We start from the raw sequence: 24,099 nt of genomic DNA, 5'->3' as shown, positions 1-24,099 counted from the left end.
ATTGAAATGATTACCATGAGCCAGGTACTTTACACAGCATTAAAAATGAGGGGAAGGTTCCTCAAACAGTTAAACACAGAATTAATTACCACATGACCCAGCAATTCTACTCTTAGGTATACACTCCTAGGAGAACTGAAGACATGTTCAAACAAAAATCTGTACATGAATGTTCATAGTAGCTTTGTTCATAAAGCCAAAAAGTGGAATAATTTAAATCTCCATCAACTGATGAATAAATAAGTAAAGCAAGGTCTATACATACAATGGAATATTCAGTCGTAAAGAGGAATGAAGTACTGATACATGCAACAACATGGATAAACCTTGAAAACATTAAGTGAAAGCAAAGCCAGGCATAAAAGATCATTTATAGGAAATGTTCAGAATAGTCAAATCCCTAGAGACAGAACATAGGTTAGTAGTTGCCAGAAGCTGAAAGTGACTCTTAAAGGGTATGGGGTGATGAAAATATTTGGGAATGAGACAGTGGGGATGGTTGCACAATACTGTGCTTATGTGAAAAAAAAAATCACTGACTTGTACACTTTAAGGTGACTACAATGGTGAATTTTACATTATACAAATTCTATCTCAACAAAAAAAAGTGGAGGGAAGGGCATGTTGTGGGCTGGAATGAGAACTGATGTCCAACAAGTTTTTATGAACGTTAGTAACAAGTGCTTTCACAGTTGAGGACTATCCTAGTATGGTAAACTATACTTGGTGACTACTTCAAAGAAGATTAATTTCTTCTAATGAAACTCAGGTGACTTTTAAATCCTTCATTTTTATTCAAATAAGTTTTTATTTATTGTCACTTCATTATTATAAAAATATTATCACAATGATAATTTCATTTTTTAAAAACCTCCCTCTACTTTCAAACAAGAAGAGGTGACTATTAAATCCAAGAGACACTTAAACATCTATGCATTCTGAGAATGGTCAAAACACAGAAAATTGTCCTCTCTTACAAATTTTAGTTGTTATAGAATAAAGACTAACTCAAGGCATGAGAAATTCCGAAGTTAAAACTCCCAGAACTATGAAGTAACTGGCTCTAACCTACAGACTTCATAAAACATTTTGTGTACTTGAACATGAAAAAAAGATCAGCACTTTTCCTCAAAAAACCTCCTTACTCTGCCCAGTTAGAAACCAAACCTAATCTTCATTTTTGCCAAGAGATCATTTACACTTCCTAAAGTGTCAGGCTCAATGTTTTGCCAATCAGTGGTAGAATGATGGTGCCAAATCAGTTTATTTATAACCACTTCAATACTATTCAGTGGCTCTATCAGAAATGAACCAGGGAAGGGGAGGTGGGTAGGGGTGAGAGGAGGACAAGGGGTAGGAAATTAAAAAAGAAAAATAACATAATATTAAATCTTTTAATTCTTAAGTCTTAGGCCTCAGTGTCAGAAAGTCTAATTATGTTACATCTCCTCTTTGCTGGCCAGTGGTGAGGATTAAAAGGCCATTCTCTTCTGTCTTGAGATCTAAAATTCCCTTCTTTCACCCTGTTTTCTTGGGCCCGTGGGCTTTTTCGGCATAGGAGAATTGTAACACCTGAGAGAATTCTGACCTAACAGCCTGAATACTCAGCTTGTGTGCAATTTTTTTTAAACTACACCCCTCCCACTTTTCCTTATCATGGAAAAGAGAAACTGAGCCACCTCACTAGGCACATTCAATTTTAGGAGCAGTAAGTTTGCCAGGATCTCAAATATCAGAACCTGCACACTGAGGGACAGGCAGGAGAACATCATGTTTGAACCACATCATTCAGCACCGACATGTGACCCAGCCTAGAATTCAAAAAGGGTCACCCATGTGTGTGATACCTACTGATTGAATGCCTGATATGGGTTACTAATGAACCACCAAGTATCTTTACTTCATGTCTTTAAAGAGAGGAAGCAACCCTCAACCCTGATTTCCTGAAACCAAGAAGGAAAAAAAAAAAAAGCAAGCATTTGTACTAGAGCTAGGGAGGAACTTTAAGGCTTGGCAATAAAAAGAAAAAAACAAAACACAGAAAACAAATAAATTGAAGAATTGGCAATAAGACTATACATATACACATACATAATATATAATTATATATATATATAATTAAGAAGCTGATTTTAAATGATTTAAAAAAATGATCAGTGCCTGAAGTTTTTTTTTTTTTGCATAATCCTTTATTATACTTTTTGGTATGTCTGAAATTTTGTTTTTAAGAAAAAACTTAAAAAGATACAGACCTTGGTAGGAATAAAATCCTCTAACTAAGTTGGGAACCATAGTAGAGAAGGGAAATGTAGGTAAAACAGTGAGGGAAGGGGAAAGGGAAAACCAAAAGACAATAAATACACAGCATAAGACCAGATTATGAGACAGAAACATTAGTGCTAGTCACATAAAGTTTAAAGCTCAAGTCAGAAGAATTTTATAGACAGGAAGCTATGCAAAAACTCTTACCATAAGAGGGAGTTCTCAACTGTATATTTTATAAGCAAATTTTTCATTTTAAAAATACAACAAATGTGCTTGAAGAAAAAGAGGTCAACACAAAGGCATCTTGGATAGAACAGTATCTCCACCTTGTGACCATCTAGGTTATTGTTACTAAAGCTTTTGATAAGGTAGTGTTGCATTTTTGCAACTAGAGTTGCAAACCTAGAGGTATATAGAAAAAGCATTTTTTAGTACCTCCCTCAGGACCAGATGAAATTAAGCTGAAGAATTATGCTTCATACCTGACAGGATCTACCCCTGCCCTGCATTAAAGGTATGACTTTCTAGAGATTGGCAGTACTAAGAATGATACAATTTCCTCCTGAGAAGGAATTTGATAATATTGAACCTATAGGTCTATGAAGTTTTAGACATTATGACTCTAAAATCCAAAATGTGTGAACTCTGATCATTCAATTCACCAATATCAAGGAAGTTTATGATATTGTAGGGCAATCTGGAAGATAATAATTTCTAGCCCTAGGAAAACAATGCCTTAATGCTCTTATTCCTTCTCTGAACTCAGACATTTCTATAATTAATTATTCCACAAGAGACATTTTCCAGTGGTCAGCAAGTGCTACTTATATTTCAATTTTCTCCACTTGACTTCAAATTGACAGCATTAAGTTTCTTAGCCTAGAGTAGTCACTTTAGAACCACTGTTTATTTAAAATGTAAAAAAAGAAATTATAAATTTCTGTAACAGAAATGGGAAATCTGTAAAATAAATAAATAAATGAATAAATAATGCTATTAAAGATGTACAAAACTAACAAAGCAACCACATCTATTTCAATAGCCTGAAGATTGGCCACTTAGAGGAGACTAAAGAACACAATTACTATATGAATATTTTTGAGTGAGTGTTTTTTGCAAGTGTGATTCGGGGGTAGGATTCTAGTATCCAAACACTGTGTTTTTAATGAGAGTTTGAAAACACAGGGCAGAAAGGCAGAACAGCATGTTTTTCCAGGAAGCAGGACAAAGTATTTAAGATTCTTTCCAGTCTTCTGAATTCTCAACTTCCTGATAATCTGTAAAACTGTTGGAGGATATGGATTGTCAATTTCTGAGAAGCTGACCATGAAAGTGTGATATCTTCTGTCAGAATCAGAGTGAAGTTTTGGCTATATTAAGAGGCAAGAAGCAATTTTTACTAAACATCTGATACAGAAAAGTTAAAGTATGTGTTTACATTAACCTTACCTCATCTTGGACAGAAGAAATATTTGCAAGAATACTTCAGCCTCACCTTTGTGGGGAAAGTTTGGTAACTTACCTTCCAGATGTAGGCAGCTTCATCACTTGAGCCACTGACTAAAAACTGGTCATCTGGACTAATACTGGACTTAACATAAAAGGTAGAGTTCTGATGTCCATTGAAGATAGCCACTGCCAGAGGAAAAAAAATCAAATTACTTGGCTCTTGTTATTTCCAGTTTTCAAATAAATGAGGAGTATACATGTTCTAACAACTTTTATTAGTGTACTGATTACTGAAGCAGATGGTCAAGCTAGTCACCAAATAAAAAAGAACTGGACATTGGCAGGGAAAGAATGGAAATCCTAGAAAGAGGCTTTATATTACACCCAATCTCACAATCTAAACCCAAATACTTGGTATGGAGCTGGCTGTAGAGAAGAAAGTGATGAAAAATATTCTTAAAGGACAAGAATGGAGCTGGGGTCCAATCCTTTAGTAAAGTGCGTTATTAGACCCTCTCTCCCCACCCTAGGCTAGGTTTCTTCCGTTGCATTAAACATTCGTCTTTCCTCCTCTTAGACTTATCTTAAGGATAAATTTCATAAATATTGTTTTCTTATAATGCTTTGAACAGAGGAGATCTTCAAACATTTGTTGTATGAACAGGTAAAAATCAATGAAAGGAGAGTTAAGATTTATGGATAGCTTATCTGAGATGTGGTAACCTTAAATCTAGCACTTTAAATAGGCTGAAGTGGGGTAAGCTATATATTCATATGTAAGATACTCCAACTAGGTTAGGTTTAGACTTCTCACTATCCAATCTAGCATAATGTACTTGACAAGTTCTTTTATCCTAAGGAGACCAAAACCTGAGGCCTCTGGCATCAGAATACTACTAGGAAATAAAAGAAAAAAATCTCAGTCATTAGAAAATTTAAGGATACATTTAGGCAGGAAAAAATATTTCACTCCAATCTTCTAATGGAGGGGAAAAAAGAATTATTAAGGGACTTAACAGCTTTCTGTAAGTACTCACAAAAATCCCTTCCTTTTGCTAGAATAACACTGGAAAAAAACTTTGTATTTATAGGCCTTTAAGAAAAAGCCTGCACATCAAATAACCCCCACATCAAATACTATTATTGTGAAAGTTAAGCAGGATATGAATCAATTCAGATACACATATTATAGAGCAACTATGATAGATAAATCCCCACAAAATAAACAGGCTCCTTTATTCTGACTACAACTCCAAAACTACAATTGGTCATCTTTCTCAACTCTTAGCTACGAATGGAAAACTATAGACCAAATTTCCCACTAAACTCGTAAGTATTCATTGCCCTCTGCTGGTCTAAGAAAGCCAACATAAAGTACACAGTAAATGTTTCAAACCATGTGAAAAATCCTTCTAAAACCTGTATTGGCTTTAATTAGTTTAATTTAATCTTTGACAGTTCGGGCTTTTAAAATCTTCATTAAAGTGCTTCAGAGTCATCTTTATGAACATCACTTAGTGTAATAAAATGCTGTGAATTAAAAGTATAGGAGATCAAGTATTGAGTCCAGGACCCTTTCTAAAGTTTTGAAAAAGACGAGCAATTACCAGATGTGTCACACACACACACACACACACACACACGTCTGTTTTTCAATTTCTAAGGAACATACCTATGTATCTACCTACCTACCTATCTATATATGAGAGCCAATCAAATTATTTCAGGAGCACAGGAAAAAGGTTACTAAATTATTAGTAAAGTGGCCTTGGGCATATTTGTTTTAATGGCAGAAGGACAACTAAATTCAAAGCCCCTTTTGGTGCCACACTATAACAAAATGATACAGAAAGAGCTCTTGGACATCTGATAATATAATTAGGCTTTTATCTTTTAGGGAAAAATTTGAGTCTGTTTTATACGGCTAAATAAATTAGAAGTTGTCCAAGTTCTAATTCCATTCACGAAGACAGCAAGCAAAGTTATAAAACCTCTTCCCTTTTCCAAATACTCTTATTCTTGTTTAGACAACGTCAGACCTATCCCAGGGCACTGAAAATACCAATTGGGTAACTGCCACAGATACCAAAGTCCTAACAATGGCTAGGGGTCAGTCTTTAGAAACTTCTCTAAGAGCCCAGCTAAATTCTGTACAATTTTAAGATTTCTTTTTTATCAACACATCTTACTTTACTGGGAACTGGGTAGCTCTAGGGATTGGTTATAGAATTCAAAGTCAGTTTCTGACAGAGCTATACCTGAGAAGTAGGTTACAAAATATGCAGCTTGCTTAAATAATTGATAATGTTCTTAAAATGATGAAATTCAAATAACCCTCTTAGAGTATGCTTGAAAAACTTTGATTTTTTAAAATGTTATTTATCAGCTTTAAAGTCAGATTCCACTTATAATTTTCTTGAAGAAAAATAAAAAGGTGAGGTTAGGGAAAACATCCAGAGGTCCCCTAATTTTAATGAACAGTTCCCAAATAGGACAAAACCCGGGCAGAACAGCCTTCTCTATCCCACAAAAATTGAGATAATTTTAAGTATACCCAAAGGGGTATAATTTCGGGAGGGACTCACTATTAAGTTACCACACAGAGCAGGATTCTGTTCACTTGTGAAATCATCACAAGGTAAATACATCTATAAAAACATCACTGGAACTAATCGAAGACACCAAAGTCCTTATATGTCTTCATAAATTTGGTACAGAAAAAAAAAAAAATCAACATTAAATTCTCATTAACAAAAAAAACCCTATTAGTTTCCAGGAAAGAGAATCTGAATGACTAAGCTCCTACCTGGAGAAGTCTTTAATCCAGTCATATTGAACATGTAGATGTTGTCATCTGTGCAGTTAGCAAATAAAGTAGAGCCAGTAGAATCCAAAATCAGACTTGAGTATCCTAGAAAAAGGAAACTTTAGTTAGCATGCACTGATAAAGGAGAGTAGAACTGAGGTGAAAATGATCTTTTTAGATCATTTCACAAGAATCATCAGAATTCTTCTTCCCTAAAGTATATACAAACCAAAATTATTCTTAGGAGTTTCTATCTTTTGAACTTCAAAAAGATACTTCCATATATTAGCTTCTCAAGTCAACAGAGAATAATAGTTGCTGAAAACTAGCTTGATATTTACTTTAAAAATTTTAACAAAACTTACATATCCAAAAAAGCCCTACAAAAAAGTCCTAATGAATACGCAAAGGCTTACCTAGTTTTCGAGTGCTGCTACCTGGGTACAGGAAAGACTTGGATGCTATGGGTTCTTGCCGATAAGCAGTATAATTCTTACGTAAATCCCATATTTTGATTACCCTAAAAACCAAGGTAAAGAAATCGTTATTTTATAGTCTTTCTCCAACACCAATCAGTTTCAACTACATATGAATGTGAAATGACTTTTAATCTAATTCCTCTGGCACATCAACCAGGTACAGTGAGGATATGTCATTGGGAAACAGATTGAACTATCTCATACTCTTGTCTCCAACGTCAGGCTAACAATTCTGGCAGAACGGAAACAGATGTGATCTGACCCACTGATGGGTTGCCCTGAGTTTACTTCAAGGGAGCGGAAAAGGAAGATGAAGGTTGACTGCTGATAGTCATTGTTTCATTGTTTTCAGAAAAAAGCACTTCCTAAGCCTTTAACATTCTGCATGTAACTTCTGACATCATTAAGTGTTAAGCTCTGTCCCTATGGTTATATCTTCATATATTAACTCCTTAAGTAATCTAGTCTAAACAAATTTTCCTGTGAAATAAAGTATTTTTTCATTTCATCTATTGGAATAATTTTCTTAATCTTCTACATCTACTTTGTAGGCAACTTGAAAACACAAGCTTGGTTATAAAAGGGAAGTATCCTTGGAAGCAAAGCTTTCACAGCCATTTACAAATATAACTAATAACCTTTAGATAATTCTACATTTGTGCCTGAGAATTCAGTCCACAGAAGAGTTTAAGTGTCCAGAGGACACAATAGAAATTCTAGTTTATTAAGCCATCATATTTTAAAATTAAAACTTTTGAAGGGAGGGATGTCTTGGGAGATAGGGGCAAAAACGGGGCAAAGAAGAGAATTTTAAAAAGAGCCCCTATACTCAATGAACTTAAATTCCAACAAAGCAAACAATCAAGAAGTATCACAAACTTATTTGGAAGCCAAAAATTCAGAGCAATCATAGAAGGAAAGTATGTGAAAGTCTTTAGGCCTATCAATCTAGTTAGATTGCTCCCAGAAATGCCAGTTACATGTCCAGAATCATATTCCTCCTTTTAGGATATTACTAAACCAGAAAAGACAAAATCAAAAATACAGGCATACCTCATTTTACTGTGCTTTGCTTTATTGTGCTTTACAGATATTGCGTTCTTTTACGAATTGAAGGTTTGTGGCAAGTCTATAGGTGCCATTTTTCCAAAAGCATCTTCTCACTTCATGTTTCTGTGCCACATTTTGCTAATTCTCCCAATGCTTCAAACTTTTTCATCATTATTATATTTGTTATAGTGATCTGTGATTGGTGATCTTTGATGCTACTATTGTAATTATTTTGGCATTTTTTAGCAATCAAATATTTTTGTATTAAGGTCTGTATATTGATTATTTTAGACATAATGCTATCACACACTTAGTAGACTACAATGTAAATATAACTATATAGTAATATAATAAACTATAATATACTAATATAAATAGAGCATAATATAAATATAACTTTTATATATACTGGGAAACCAAAAAAATTCGTGTGACTCCCTTTTTTGTGATATTAGCTTTATTGCAGTGGTCTGGAACCAAACCTGCAATATCTCTGATATATGCCTGTAACAGAAATTTTGCTCCTCAAAATAAGAATCCTTGATTAAATTACACTGCACAGACAAGCAAGTTACCCAGCCAGCTTCTCTATAATAGCAGCAGCAGCCAACACTCCTCCTATGTGCTAGAAATGTGCTAAGTGTGATACATTATCTCATTTAATTATTTGAGCAAGAGTCCTAACTAGATATTTTCCAGTGTGATCTGTAATTCCTCTTCTCAGCTGGGTACTCACTATGTTGAAAGTTAAAAGCACACACATTGAATTATAATGGGTCTAGGTGACTTCCCCATCCCAGTTCATGAAAGACAGCTCACCAAAAGAACCAAGAAATAAAGACTCGTCTTACCCATCCACGGCTCCTGCTGAGACTAATGTATTCTCATCTTGAAAGAGGACCACAGTAACACTCTGCTGGAAATCCTACAGCACAAGGAAGAAAAAGAAAAGAAGGAAATCCTATTTTGGCTATAACAATCTTCACTATCAAGAGACCAAGGCGCTAAAATGATGGCTTTTTCCCCTAAACTGAGTATGACTAGATCTTGCCCTTCCAATAATCCTAGTCAGATATATATGCAGACCAAGAAGTAATTGTAGCAAGGAAGTGACCTAAACATCATGTTATATTACATAGTATGAACACTTTGACTCGTATTCAAGAAAAAACTGGTGATTAACACAAGATTTTAGTACTTGTCTAAGTCTACTAGCTCTATTTGAAATCATCCCTACTGTCTATCCTTAGGAACCTCATTTAACCTGTACCTGTTTCATCTATAAAATGTTGCCGTCTATCCAGATTGTCATATACGAGTATCTAAAGAATTGTGAACGAAAGATGGTTACATGGTATGAAAACTCTAAAGGAGCTAGTAGAGTTTTACCTCCTAATTGCTGTTAAGTTTTCTTGGCTAAGAATCTGATGAAAAGTCTGAAATGTTACTCATTTTAACTTCATCTGGCCTCCAAAAATCACATGCTAACCCTGTCAGTTTCCATTCATGCCCGTGTAATTTTAAGTCCTAATGTTCTAGCAACCACACGTCCCCAAAATATTAACTAAGACTCTATACACCAAGAATACTAGAAAAATAAACAAATTCAAGTAAGAACACTGGTGATTTTTCTTAAAGAAAAAAGCTGTATTATGGGCATTGTTTGAGCTTTGACTATAATATGCTAAAGAGGTACTATATTTTACCCCAATATTTCTCAAAATATTTTATAATCTTTTGCCAAATATTAAAAAACAAAAATAATAAAAAACCCATATCTTTTCTGCAGTTTGTATTATGAAAACAACAACCGGGATTCCTTTCCCCTACAGAATACTGTATCATGGTACTTAATATGCTTCTTCAAACTACCCATCTCCCTTTCCTAATGAATCACATCATACTGTAGATGATGTGTATGCATGGAGATCTCTAGGGATGAGTCTCAGGAAACTGAATTTTTAACATATTCCCCAAGTGACTCTGTTGCACACTAGAGTTTGAGTACCAGTACCATAGGTACTGAACTGGTATTAAGCAATAAACCAGTGACATCAAGAGGAAATGAAGATTCTCATTCATTGACTGAATCTCTAGCTCCTATTTTATGCCCAACGAATTCCCTAAAATGAGACTCTATGCTACTGTCAAGATCTGCACACATGTATACAGTTATAAAACCTTACCACAGAAGGAGCAAGCCCTTTTGAATTCTGTTTCTTCTTAGGTTTTGAAGGGGTTTGCTTGTCTAAGGTATTGTGAGCTCCACTGATTTGATTCACTTGCCTATAAAATCCATCTGAAAAATATTCCAAGGTAAATGGTTTAGGTTTCAGAACTTTATTCCCATGCTGAATGTAACATTTATATATAAGATGTCAAAATTAATTATATTCTTTATTAAATTAGTGAAATTAGAAGCCAGCAGGGCTACTGTACTGCATCTCTTGTGGTGAGATTATGATGTATAAAAAGGAAATAAGCACATGGATATTTATAGCAGCTTTATTCATAACTGCCAAAACTTGGAAGCAACAAAGATATCCTTCAGTAGGGGAATGTATGAATAAAACTGTGGCATATGTAGACAATGATATATTATTCTGTGCTAAAAAAAATGAGGTAACAAGCCATAAACAGACCTTAAATACGTATTACTAAGTGAGAGAAGGAAATCTGAAAAGGCTACATACTGTATGATTCCAATTATATGACATTCTGGGAACAAAACCATGGAGATAGTAAAAGATCAGTGATTGTTAGAGGTTCGGGGGCGTGCAGGATGAATAGGTAGAGCACAGAGGACTTTTAGGGCAGAGAAACTATTCTGTATGATACTATAATGGTAGGTATATGTCACTATATGTTTGTCACAACCAAGAGAATGTATAATACCAAGAGTGAACCATAATGTAAAGTACAGACGGACACTGGGTGATAATGATGTGTCAGAGTAGGTTCACCAATCGTAACAAATGTCCAACTCTGGTTGGACGTTGGACATGTCGACAGTGGGAGAGGCTGTGTGGGGACAGGAGGTATATCAGTACAGAGAGAACTCTTTGTACATTCTGTTCAATTTTGCTGCGTATCTAAAATTGCTCTAAAAAATAGTCTATTAAAAATAATGTTTTTACAAAAAAGTGAAGCAGGGAGATGATCATTGCTTTCTGCTTAATGGTATCATAGGGCAATGTGAGTATAATTATATTTAATTTAATCCAATTCTTAAAAGTTCCCAAATTTTTAAAATTAAAATAAAAGATCATGTACTAATAATTTCAATTCCATCAATAAATTAGGTAAATGGCATTATAGTTCAGAAGACAATATGAGGTAAATATGGAGGGTAATACTTAAAACAATCACTAAGATCCTGAGAACTGAACAGAGCAGAATTGGGGTTTATGAACATGTGCCCCCTGGTGGTAATCAGGTGAAATAGTTGATTCTTTCATTCAGAATTATTATGGGGCAATCCCACATATATCAAAATTAAAATGGAACTAGATTACCTTTTTTGTTGCACCTGGTGTCCCAGACCATAATGTTGCCATCTCTTCCACCTGTACAGAAGACAGCTGCAGACACATAAACAGTTTATCAAGAAGTTAACAAAACCAAAAAAAAAAAGAAGTTAACAAAACCAGTCAGTGACACATATATTTCAATTTAAATTTCCTAGAGTATCTATTATATGCTAGGTACTGTAATTGGCCCTGGAGATTAAAAATGATAAAATATATAGCTCAACACAAATAAGAAAACAAAGCTGTGAAGGGAAAGGATTATAAAGAACTCAAAATGCTTATGTTGAGCAAAAACTTGATAGAATAATCCCTCTCTGTAAATTTTCTTTAAAACCACATGAAATACTATACTATAAAGTTGTAGTAAGAATAATGATAAATAAGCAATAACCAAAATATACTGAGTGCTTATTAAGTTTTAGACACTATCCTAAGTGCTTTTTTATAAATGACCTCAATCCTTGTTATCAACCCTATTAGGTGGGAATTATTATCCCCATTTTACAGATAAGCAAAACTAAGGCATAGGGAGGATATGTAACTTGCAAAGGTTATTATTTTTGGCAGTATGTATCCAGAGCCCATATTCCAAACCTCCAAGCTGTATTGTCTCAGTATAAAGATACAAACCAGATCCACATAAAGTTTGTGAAAGGCGTTGCCTCTGGGGATGGAAGGAGAGCGGTGAGATCAGGGGAGGGAACACAGGGGAACTCCAGTTTATCTGTCATACTTTATTCTTTAAAATTAAACCAAAAAATTCTGCTTCCTGTATGAAAGAGGGAGCACTTATCAAATAGTAGGTGGATTAATTTGATAAGTGTTCTGGTCAAAATACAAAAAACAGCTACTTGAGGGTCATACAGATCGACCAAAAACATACAATTTTTGTAAGGGAGTCAACACCTGAAGCAAGTGACTGGCCTAGGATAAGTTCCTGATTTTTTGTGGTTTTACCTTGAGGGCAGCCACAGTTGTAGCATCAGAACCAGGCAGCCAAAGGGCCAACAAAAAGACCATCTTTCAAGCCAGAGGAACTAGGAAAAGAGGACAGGGGCAAGAAGAGCTGCCAGAGGAAGTGGGGAAGCCTGGAGACAGCAGAGAAAGGGAAACCCTAATTCTGTGTTTAAACTTAGCTCAAGTCTCTGGCTGACCCCCAAACCATATGTGCATAGGATAGCTAAAAGCAGCTTCCAACTAAGGCTTAAATTAAAGAACTGAATTGAGATCCGATCTTCTGAACTGACTGCCTTCACATTATGCTATTTGAGTCTAAATGATTTAACTGCCTGTTAAAACAAAAACACCAACTCTTTCCTGAGCAACATAACAGAATTCAGAGTCCAACACACCATTCCCAATGCCCAGGGTATGATCTTAAGTTACTTGCCATATACAGAGCCAGGAAAATGCGTCATTCTCAAGGGAAAAGAAATCAACAGAGGCCAGCCTCAAAACAACCCAGAGGTTGATTTATCAGGTCTGGTTGTAAAACAGATATTACTGTCAAGTGAAATAAAGAGACACTCATCATCAATGAAAAGATGAGAAATCTCAGCAGAGTAACAAACAGAACTTATTGAAAACAAATGGAAATTTTAGAACCCAAGCCCACAACTTCTGAAATGATAAAATTCACTGGATAGGCTTAAGAGCAGAATGGAGAGAACAGAGGAAAACGTCTATGAACTTGAAGACAGATCAACAGAAATCATTCAATCTGAGGAAGAGAGAAAAATAAGATTGAACATTATGCTAAGTGAAAGAAGCCAACAACATATTGTGTGGTTCTATTTATACGAAGGTGCAGAAGAGGCAAATTATATATAGAGAAAGTAGTTCAGTGGTTGTGTAGGGCTGGTAAGACGGAAAGTACTGCTAACAGGTTCTGGTTTCTTTTTGGGTTGATGGAAACATTCTAAACTTAGATTGTGGTGATGGCTGCAAAACTCTATAAGAAAATTAAAAACCAGTGAAATGTACACATTAAATGGGTGAATTTTATGGGGTGTTAATTATATCTCAAATTTAAGAAAACTGATAAAGATGAAGAAAGCTTCAAGGACTCATGGGACAATTTCAAAAAGTCTAATACATGAGTAATTGGAGTCCCAGGAGAGAAAATTGGGCAGAAAAAAATATTTCAAGAAATCATGGCAGAAAAATTCTCAGATTCAGTGACACATATTTGTAAATTTACAAATTCAAAAAGCTCAGCAAGCCTCAAACAGGATAATTTTGCAGGGAACCATGTCTAGACACATCACAGTCAAACTGCTGCAAACCAAGACAGAAAACCCCAAAGGCAGTCGGAAGAAACAACATAGTACATACAGGGAAAGGATTCAAATGACCAGAGTTCTCCACAGAAACCATGGAAGACACTGGAACAACACCTTCAAGTAATGAAAGGAAAAACCCCGTCAACCTGGATTTTATATCCAACAAAAATATCCTTTAATAGTGAAGATGAAATAAAGGCATTTTCATGAAAAGGAAAACAAAGGGGGTTAATTACAACCAGACTCGAACTGCAAGAAATGTTAAGGGACTTTCTTCAGGCTGAAGAGAAAGGATTTTAGAGGACAGGGGAAAGATGGTGCTGCTGGGGGAAATCATGAGTTCAGTTTTGGGTATGCTGAACTTAAAGTGCTTGTAGGAAAAGTGAAAGCTGGAAATACAATCTGGTTCAATATAAGTGGAGCAAAAAACAAAACAAAATTGGAATAAATGAAACTGTCCAGGGAGAAGGTACAGACTGAAAGGAAAAGATGGCCAAATACCAAATCCTGGGCCATGTCAACACTTCAAGTTAGGTAAAGAAGTGTAGTTCACAAAAGCAATTATGAAGGAATAAACAGAAATACTGAGAACCAGAGGGAGTGGTATCACAGATTCCAAGGAAGAAAACAATTTTCATGAATTTTAAAATAACTTGCCAGAAGTGTCAAATATTGAACAAGTAGAAGGCAGGGTGATTTCAGGAAGAGAGATGGAATGGATTGAACCAAACTGAGATGAGGACATTTAACCGGGTTTTGATTACTCTTAAGAAACTTAGAAGAGATAGGAAATAAGAAAGGATGATAGCTGGGCTTCCCTGGTGGCGCAGTGGTTGAGAGTCCGCCTGCCGATGCAGGGGACACGGGTTTGTGCCCCAGTCCGGGAAGATCCCACATGCCGCGGAGCGACTAGGCCCATGAGCCATGGCCGCTGAGCCTGTGCGTCCCGCAACGGGAGAGGCCACAACAGTGAGAGGCCCGCGTACCACAAAAAAAAAAAAAAAAAAAAAAAGAAAGGACGATAGCTGAAGGAGAATACAAGGTTAAGATGTTTCTTTCTGGACAGGCCACAGATATGCTTGAGTTTTTCCTATGGAGAAAGAGCCAAGAGAAGGAAAGCTTGAAGACAGAGGAGCTGTGGGGATGTAAGTGATAGCATAAGGTCTTGGGGAGGATCAAGAATGTTTCTTAACCTTAGCTGCACACTGGAATCCCTTGAGGAATTTTAACAAAATAGACGCCTGGCCCACCTCCTAGAGATTCACACTTATTTTAAAAAACCTCCCCAATGTGTATAACTGAGTCACTTTGCTATACAGCAGAAATTAACACAACGTTGTAAATCAACTATACTTCAATAAAAACAAAATAAAACAAAACACCTCCCTAGGTGACTAATGAGTCAAGGTTGAGAACCAGTGCTCTAGGAAGAAGGATTCGCCTTAAACTGGAGAATGAAGAATGAGAAAGAAGGTGCAAATTTGAAGATAAGTTTGTAGGAGGGGAAATAGAAAAACACTTATAATTATTTTTAATTACTCACTAGAAGTTCTAACACCCATTTTATCACACAAAACACACATCTGTGAGCAACTGACAATTAGAGATGAAAACATTTTCCATGTTTTCAGGTGGTAGATATTTAGGGAAGGCAAATTCCACTAGTATAACTATGTCCTTTAGGATTATTTGTATTCTGCCCATGTAGGGCTGAAAGAACTGGATCATGATCTTTCCTACCACGTTACGTACAAAAAACCGCCCCCAAAAACCAAACCCCAAAAAAACCAACCCACTAAGCATTTATATGCTCCTCAGTTTTGTGTGTGTTTGTTTTGGTGTGTGTACATTCACATCTCACTTCATTTTTTTTTTTTTCTTTCTGTACGCGGGCCTCTCACTGCTGTGGCCTCTCCCATTGAGGAGCACAGGCTCTGGACGCGCAGGCTCAGCGGCCATGGCTCACGGGCCCAGCCGCTCCGCGGCATGTGGGATCCTCCCGGACCGGGGCACGAACCCGCGTCCCCTGCATAGGCAGGCGGACTCTCAACCACTGCGCCACCAGGGAAGCCCCTCACTTCATTTTTATGCTTACAATGTTTTTGTGAATTTGGAAATGAAGGTCCTGGGAGATAAAAATGACTTTGCCCAAGAATTTAAAGGCAGAAAGCAGAACAAAACACAGGGCTTCTATATATGGCTGTAAAAGTATGTCCTGCACAAGAACACTTGGCTGAGGGGGTAGAGCCTAAAATCTGTGTTTTAGCAACCAAACGATGAGGCCTTGGGGGCAGTGTCCAACCAGACTAATTCACACTAGGGCACCTGTGAACTACTGGGAGCCATGATAAAGGTTACCACTTTTTCTACTAGACCACACTGGCATAGATTCAATGCACAGTTTTAAAAATTAAGTAAAGGGACCGAAAGATATGGTGTTTCCCTTTTCTATTACCCTTTAAATAAACAAATTTACTTTAAGTACATTTTCATGACTTTAAATTATTTTTATAAACTTACAATGAACTCTGACACAGGAGTGTAAACTAGAACACAAGCATACTTAACTTTATACAACAGATGTGTTAATGAAAAGTTATGCAGAGATAAAAACTATGTCATGTATTTCCTCTTCAAGGTTCCAGTCTCAACAGCAATCAACTGACCTTTTTTTAAAGTCCAAACCAGCTCAACAACTCAGTTTAGTACTCCTGAGTGGTCAGGTGAATAAACAAAAACATTCCTTTTAAAAATAGAATATTTTTTAATGATAAAGGGAACTATACTGTTTATTTCTATTATTCCGAGATTAAAATCAGATTGATCAGCCACTTCTTTGAGATGAACGTTTGTTGTCTCACTCATTTAGTGAGAAACAAATGGAGGAAGGAGAAAAGAAAACAAAAAACACAGAAATGAAGAGCTCATTCAGATACCCCTGCTAAGTTTTTCCCCGGCTACTATAGTACTGTTCTGTATTATAGCCCTCTTTCTTATAATCTTCCTTCTCCATTATAATAGTTAAATAAATATAGAAAGATTGTGAGTAAATAACAGTTGAAAACATACCAGGGAACTGGGCCATTTAAAGTAATTATGTGGTAAATTTTTTAGGTAAAGAATCATGTCCAGTTTATCAGGTTTCCCACCCAGCCTCATACTCCATTTAAATTTTACAAGTAGAGTTAAAGTAACTATTTTACAGATGGAGTTAATCAGTGTCCAGTACAGGCTGTGACCTCAAAGGCCACTCAAAGTTGAACAGAGGGATTGTGGCTATTTGTGAATTTTTACCTTATCTGCAAGATTACAGAAAAAAATTATCTGAAGACACTTGACTTTCAGAGACAAGCTGGAGATAATATCCATTAGAATGGGACTAAAATCCAACTTAATTTCATTGAGGTTTCCAAGTCATATTAAGAATCTCAAACATCTACATAGGTAAAGGAGCAACTTTGACAGGGGAAAGGGTGGAAACAATTACAGCTTATTATTACTTCACCATGAAAGAGGTTAAGGAGATGAAAGAGGGTAAGCATATACCTACCTTTCTCAAACTTAGAAAAGGCAACTGACTTGAGGCTGCACTGATGACCTTTGCATGTTCCAATCAGCTCACCAGCTTTTACATCCCAAAATTTGGCTGTTTGATCACCTGCTGCTGTAACCTTTCAAAAATAAGGTTTCACAGTTTAATAAAGCAACCCTTTACCAGTGTTTACCCAGATCCCAATAAAATGAAAGTCACTTACAAGCTTAAATTCACCAGGGACCCAGGCCAGGTCAAAGACAGCATTCCAGTGAGCCATCCATTCTAAACAAAGAAAATGGTGAATGTGAACTGTCTAAACTATGTCTTGTGGTAGCCATACCAATAGCTGTTGAAGTGCCTTGAAAGCTGTAGTGAAAAGATCAGTGGTCAGCACACTAAGATCCATGGGCCAAAGAGAATTTGTGGACTTGCACACATAGCACATTCCCTTCATTACCCCATAAAACTACCATTTGATATCAGATTGTTTTCCATGAGGGTATATATGCTCTAAAACGGAATCTTTATAAAACATTCTCAAAAATCTTCATCATGCTCTCTGAATGGAGTTTAAAATACTTTGGTTTGACATTCAAAATTCTGCTTGCTTTGGCCCTATCTCTTACTGTTCTCTGTATATCCTATTCCAACTAAACTGGAGCACTCCCTATATGCTCATTATATCCTATGGTTTCCTATCTCTAGGCCTTTACTAATGCTTTTCCCTCCACCTGGAGTGTCCTATTCCACCTCCACGGGTCTAAATACCACAGTCTGCCTCAAATGTCCCATCCTTCATGAAAAATTTTCCTCACCTTCTTTGATATGTAAGAGCTCTTTGTGACACCTGTGGCGTTTTCTTTATATTTCCTCTACATCATCTATAGCCTTTGTTTTACTTTAGTTATCTCAACACTTGACTTACTAGTTCCAGATTATTACCTTCCTAAGGTCAGTAGAACTTTGCCTTATGTATGTAAGATGTTTGTTCAATATAAATATTTTAAAGCAACATTTCCCCACATTAAGTATAATATAACAAATTTTAATTTTTTAAAAGAAAAACTGTTTTTAATTCTAAAATGTATTTTTAACTTTCAGTAAAGGCTTTGCTGCCGTTAACAGTTATCGACAGAAAGGCAGTCCACCATTTACTTTCAGCCTGGCCCCTAAACAGGCTTAATCAGAAGTGAGTATCACTGAGAATTTATTCAAATAGTAACTTCCTTGAGGCTTTATGAATTAAAAATGTTCAAACAGATATTTTAGACCCCAACTTACCTTTGACGCACTTCCTTCTACTGGTTTGTGATTCTGTGTTATATAACCTAACGAAGCCTTCTTCATTGGCAACTGCTAGTATATGCTCCATATTGGGAGCTAAATAAGAAATAAAGAATAAAATATATAAAGAGTCACAAAAAAATTTAAAGCTGAGTTTAAATCTATATAAACAACAAAATATAAATTAACTGAATAACTACAATCTATTTGAAAAGAGGTAAGATGATTCTACCCAAATAGCACCTGCTATGGTAGAGAGGTTTTTCTGAATTAAAGATGGCTGAGGGATTCCCTGGTGGCGCAGTGGTTGAGAGTCCGCCTGCCAATGCAAGGAACACGGGTTCGTGCCCCGGTGCGGGAAGATCCCACATGCCGCAGAGCCGCTAGGCCCGTGAGCCATGGCCACTGAGTCTGCGTGTCTGGAGCCTGTGCTCCGCAACAGGAGAGGCCACAACAGTGAGAGGCCCGCGTACCACAAAAAAAAAAAAAAAAAAAAAAAGATGGCTGAAAATTTGCCATAATACCTAATTAAGTAAGTGACTCAAAAACACCAATCCTTGGGCTTCCCTGGTGGCGCAGTGGTTGAGAGTCCTCAGATAATCTCTTATTTAAAGAAGGGCTGAATCAAGCATGGTAATTAAACAAAACAAAAGTGGTACTGGCCAATAGCAAATAAAAGCATATGATATAGGCATGGCAAATAAAAGCATACGATACAAGCCACCAGCAGGCTGAACCTATTAATTTTATATTCCCTTTTCACAATTTTTTACTTTTCTTTTCTTAAACTTTTAACAACAGGGACAAGTACTCTATTTCTGTTAATATGTTCCCCAATGCATTGTAGAAAGAGATAGATTCAAACAGGTCAAAAGGGGCAAAAGTTTTCATGATGGCTGAACCTTTGCAACCCTTTCCGGATATCAGTTATAAAAACAAACAAACAAAAAATGGTGCTATAAGAATCTTATCCCTTAGCAGAAATATGTAATTATGCATAGAGATTAAGAAAAGTCTATTTCATAAATCAGGGGAGAACAGTTATTAGAAAAACCCTATCATCTATCTAATTTACTTTTTCTTGAAAGGGAGACACCCCAAAATATTTTCCCTCTTTAGAGTGAAATAGATCATTTCTGATCAAACCTAGCTTATACAGAAGTTCCCTTACCAGAAGAGAAGGTGCATCCAAAAGGAGGAACTGGGGCTCCTGTTTCTCCATAAGAAGTGTGCTCATCATTATAGTTGCACTGATAACCAGTAAGAAGGGACTGTAGAGGGTATTGTGAAGACCATCCTAAGGTAAGACAAAATTCCTTATAGAGTTCCAATATATCACATTTCAGTACTTTTAACAAATGCAGAGGTTACAAATTCATTTCTAAAAGCTTTATATACTTAAGTATAGATCCACTCATTATCCATGGCCCTCTAGAACACAGTTTCAGGTATTTTCCTAAGGGGTCCTAAGGAAAAAATGAAAGAGCACTCTCAGCTTCTGGTGAGATACAGCTTTGGGCTTATCATCTTAAATGGAGACTCTTGCTAATACATTTAAGACTGCAAGAAACAAGTGGCCTTTGCACATTAGAGAAGATCTTACCCCTTCCCCCACCCTTCGGAGACAATCACAAAACACAACCACAAAGACTACCACAACCATTAAAACTGCCATTCTCGTCAATTAAAATTTTATGTTTTCAGAGTTTCTAAATCATTACTGCAAACTCAAGTTACTAGCAACATCACACATAAGCCAATGGTCAGAGAGTTAAAGGAAATAAGGTATGTCAATGTGCCTACTGTAGCCCCTAGTATACGAGAGAGGAAGAAATTCAGGGTGGAGGGAAAGTTTATTCTGCTTGGGTCAGAAAGCTGATGTGTACTATGGTCCTAAAATAGTAAACTATCTTGATTTGTTTTATCATTTTGATATGTGGGTCAACATATTTTAAATATATAAAAGAAACATTCTTTCAATATATAGTTACTGAGAACCAAATGTTTAGTAAGCATGGGAGGAAACAATGAAGTTACAATCTAGAGAGCTGTCTAAATAATTAACAAACACTCTCATACTTTAGGGTACTTTCAATTCTCACTTTTCATTAAAAAAATACCATTTGAAGAAGACATCTTAGCCTGATATAACCTCAGACAAATCTGGTTTTGCATGTTCATAGAAATAACCTGAAGAAATGCAAACGAGGCAAATAAATTCGGTCCAGATTTAGTAATTATTCCTGGGGGTACTACCTTAAGGCTAGATACGATTGTAAACAAGCCATTAAAGACCACTAAAAGAAGAATATAAATACAATAATTAGTTATGTGGTGAAGTTCACAAATATCCATCTACGGAATGAATTTTAAAACAAAAGCCTCTGTTCTAAAGTTATATAAACATACACTTGTAGTTTGGGATTAAAAAAAACAAAACCAAAAACTAATCACAACTCATGAATTCAAAAGGAATCTTGAACAGTTTAAGTGGAACTGAAGATGATAAGCTCTGGAGACCTAAATTCTTTACAATTAAACAGTGACCCCTCAACTCTGTCTCATTGCCTACAAACTATATCCAAACACCAACAAATGGCCTAACATGGCTTAGTAACTGGTCCCTATTTACCCCTCCACCTCTGCGATTGTGACAACACACACTTCATGGACAAGCCCCGTAAGCTACTTTTGGATCCTTATTGTTCTATTCTGTTTCCAACATGAGCTTGTAATGGTTTCCCTCACAACACTCATTTGGAAAAGCCTATTATTTCTTCAACGCACAACTTAAGCCCCTGGGGTTGCATGCAGATTTTTCAAGGAGAATGAGAGCTGTCGGAGAACTAATTTCCAGATACTCAACTTCCATATATATATGAATTTCTAAAACTGACCTGTCTACAATGTCGAGGTCCAAGGTTTTCCCCCTCTTCATCACTACCTTTCTTCCACTTTTCAAAAGAAAGGCATTTCCATGACCCAATCTTATACCTTGCGTTGACTCAAGGTACAAAAACTCCTGGGACTCCATTAAGAGACAATTGGATAACTCCTTTAATAAAGGCATCATAAACACCCAAATCCATCTCTTTAAAACATAGACTTTCAATAAATTTTTATCTTGCTTATTTATTGAAATTAGTAATCCATATTGTTTTGATCAACGACATACTACTAAAAATAGTAATGATAAGTCAACCCAGAAGAAACTTTTAACACTTAGAGCTTTATGATCACAGAAAACATCAATTTAAACATATTTTTTTTACACAGAGAAATAAGATAGCATGATCAATAAAATGACTTTTCAAGCTTAAAATCAAATCACATTAGGATAAATTCTGTGGGAGAAATAAAGTGGTAATAAGCTCAAGGGGAAAAAACAACTATGTAGAATATCTAGCAGTTAGAATTAGTTCATACTTTTCAAAAATGATTGATGTGATTATTAAATCACTACAGTATTTACAGTCTATTAGATACATTTTAAAGACTGATGTAGCAGTAGCATTTTTATTTAAAAAGGTCATCACTCACAATATGGCCAGAGATGACATCCTTTGCATCTGTTTAAACTTATGATAAAAACTTTCAGATACCAATTTAAAAATACACAGAAGAGTAATCAGTTTCCATTTCAGAAAGATCATTGGCAGCAATGTGGAGGATAAACTGGAAAGAGGGAAACTAAGAGGACATTTGGGAGACTTGTTACATTTCAGACAAGAACATATTATGGCCCAACCTAGGGAAATAGAATGGTAAGCAAAGGACAGATCCAAGATATGGTGAAGAGGCAAAATCAGTGGGGATACCGAGGAGGAAGGATTAGAGATTTTAAGGGGACTTCTCTGAATGCGTATCTTGAGGAAAATGGAGGAATTCTGATTGACTCTCAGGTTTCTGACTGTGAAGACCAGTTTAAAATAATGAGAGCATTTCCTAAAATAGGTAATATAGCAGGTTTGGGGAAAAAGTGAGTTCGGTTTTGGGTATTTGAGTTTGAGATGCTTACAGGACTGACCATCTGGATGATACAACTCTTACAGGAATGGATGTAAAGTATAGGGAATGGAAGGTTGCAGGTAGTAATAGAAGAAACCCTGGTTACAGCTATGATCACCCATGGGAGTAGGTAGAAATAGACGAGGGGCCTAGGATGGAACACCCTCATGGAAGGGGAAAGAAGAAGATGGTCCTATAAAGTTCAGTGCATTATATATAACAATGAATGAATTTCAGTGCCTAACACATAACAACGCATGAGTACTTGGGGGCTCAGGGTGGGCTGTCTCAAAACATGCCACAATGGCATATTGATTATTTTGCATTGAAGCTGCTTGAGAAGCAGCTGATGCAAGAAGGAAACTCTGACCTCCCTGTCTCCCTGAAAAGCAGGAAATAAATCTCTTATGAAAGGTGCACTCCTTGCAACTGGAGGTAGAAGGACCCCCTAATACGTCAGAGATAGGGAATTCAGAGCCAAGAAGCGTGTGTAAACAAGCCTTGTTACTTCTTTTATTTTACTACCTGAAGCCCAAACTCTGTTTAGATTCTTCACTTAGTAAGCATCCCAAACCTAAGTTTCTTTGTCCTGTCAATTCCTCACAAATTTATTGTTTGTTTTTTTTTTGTCTGAAGAGTATAAAAGCTGCCTTGCTTTGGCCATTTCTTAGTCCCATTTCTATGATACCTCCATGTACATGAATTAAAATTTGTTTTTCTCTTGCTAATCTGCCTTGTGTCAATTTTATTAGTCCAGCCATAAATACTCAAGAGGGGTAGAGGGGAAAATTTACCCCTCCCTGATAAGTATTTGTGAATTAGAGGGAAAAGGGAAGTAGACAGAATGTAGAATTAGGAGAAAATCTGTTACAAAATAAAGGCTTCACAGCTTGCTCCAAGTCACACAGATTAAGTAAGGAGTGGAGGTGGAATTAAACCTCAGCAAGTTTAACTCCAAAGACAGAGATCATAACTACTATGCTGTACTGACACTCATGACAGAAGACAGAGAAGTATCTTAAGCAAGGTCACAGGAGAGACAGAAAGAGAAGCATTTAGAGTATAATTTAAAGAGGTAAGGATGGTAGGGTTTTAGATTGGAGGCAGGAAGTGGAGGAACTACTCTCCAGTCTCCTTCTCAATATCCTTCTCCTAGACCTATGCCTTAAATACAAAAAGTTCACTTCTCACATTATTTTCTTTCTGTTTTTCACATGGTTTCAAGCGGAAAGACCTAGTCCATCTTTAAATGAATGAGATTTCATCTGCAGCCAAGCTTAGTCTGGGTAATAATTCCCTTATCAGAAACTCACCAGAAAGTTTCAGGTTGATGACACCCAAACCTAAGCTCAAAATTCTTATTGCCAATGTTTTAACGTAAGGAACTTCAAGAACTGGAGAGAATAAATCA

At 36.2% G+C, this 24,099-nt stretch overlaps 1 protein-coding gene across 6 annotated transcripts in view; it reads right to left on the bottom strand.

The window, feature by feature from the left end:
- DTL (denticleless E3 ubiquitin protein ligase adapter) overlaps positions 1–24,099 on the bottom strand; it is a 40,075-nt gene that overhangs the window by 14,995 nt on the left and 981 nt on the right. For all 6 annotated transcript variants that reach the window (XR_003427976.1, XR_003427975.1, XM_027082932.1 and 3 more), the window contains exons 2-11: positions 19,852–19,977; positions 18,678–18,776; positions 17,617–17,678; positions 17,412–17,532; positions 11,565–11,630; positions 10,236–10,348; positions 8,901–8,974; positions 6,937–7,040; positions 6,521–6,625; positions 3,788–3,900 (exon numbers count right to left, since the gene is read on the bottom strand). Coding sequence is in view for 4 of the 6 variants with exons in the window: in XM_027082932.1 (XP_026938733.1) it covers positions 3,788–3,900; positions 6,521–6,625; positions 6,937–7,040; positions 8,901–8,974; positions 10,236–10,348; positions 11,565–11,630; positions 17,412–17,532; positions 17,617–17,678; positions 18,678–18,776; positions 19,852–19,977 (983 nt within the window). In the remaining 2 variants the exon portion in view is untranslated. The remainder of the gene's footprint in view (positions 1–3,787; positions 3,901–6,520; positions 6,626–6,936; positions 7,041–8,900; positions 8,975–10,235; positions 10,349–11,564; positions 11,631–17,411; positions 17,533–17,616; positions 17,679–18,677; positions 18,777–19,851; positions 19,978–24,099) is intronic.

Source organism: Aethalodelphis obliquidens, unplaced genomic scaffold (assembly GCF_003676395.1).
Source record: "Aethalodelphis obliquidens isolate GAN/ISIS:26980383/991018 unplaced genomic scaffold, ASM367639v1 scaffold48, whole genome shotgun sequence".
Classification (NCBI taxonomy): domain Eukaryota; kingdom Metazoa; phylum Chordata; class Mammalia; order Artiodactyla; family Delphinidae; genus Aethalodelphis; species Aethalodelphis obliquidens.
Note: the sequence above shows the minus strand (reverse complement) of the source record. Positions and strands in the feature narration are given on the sequence as shown.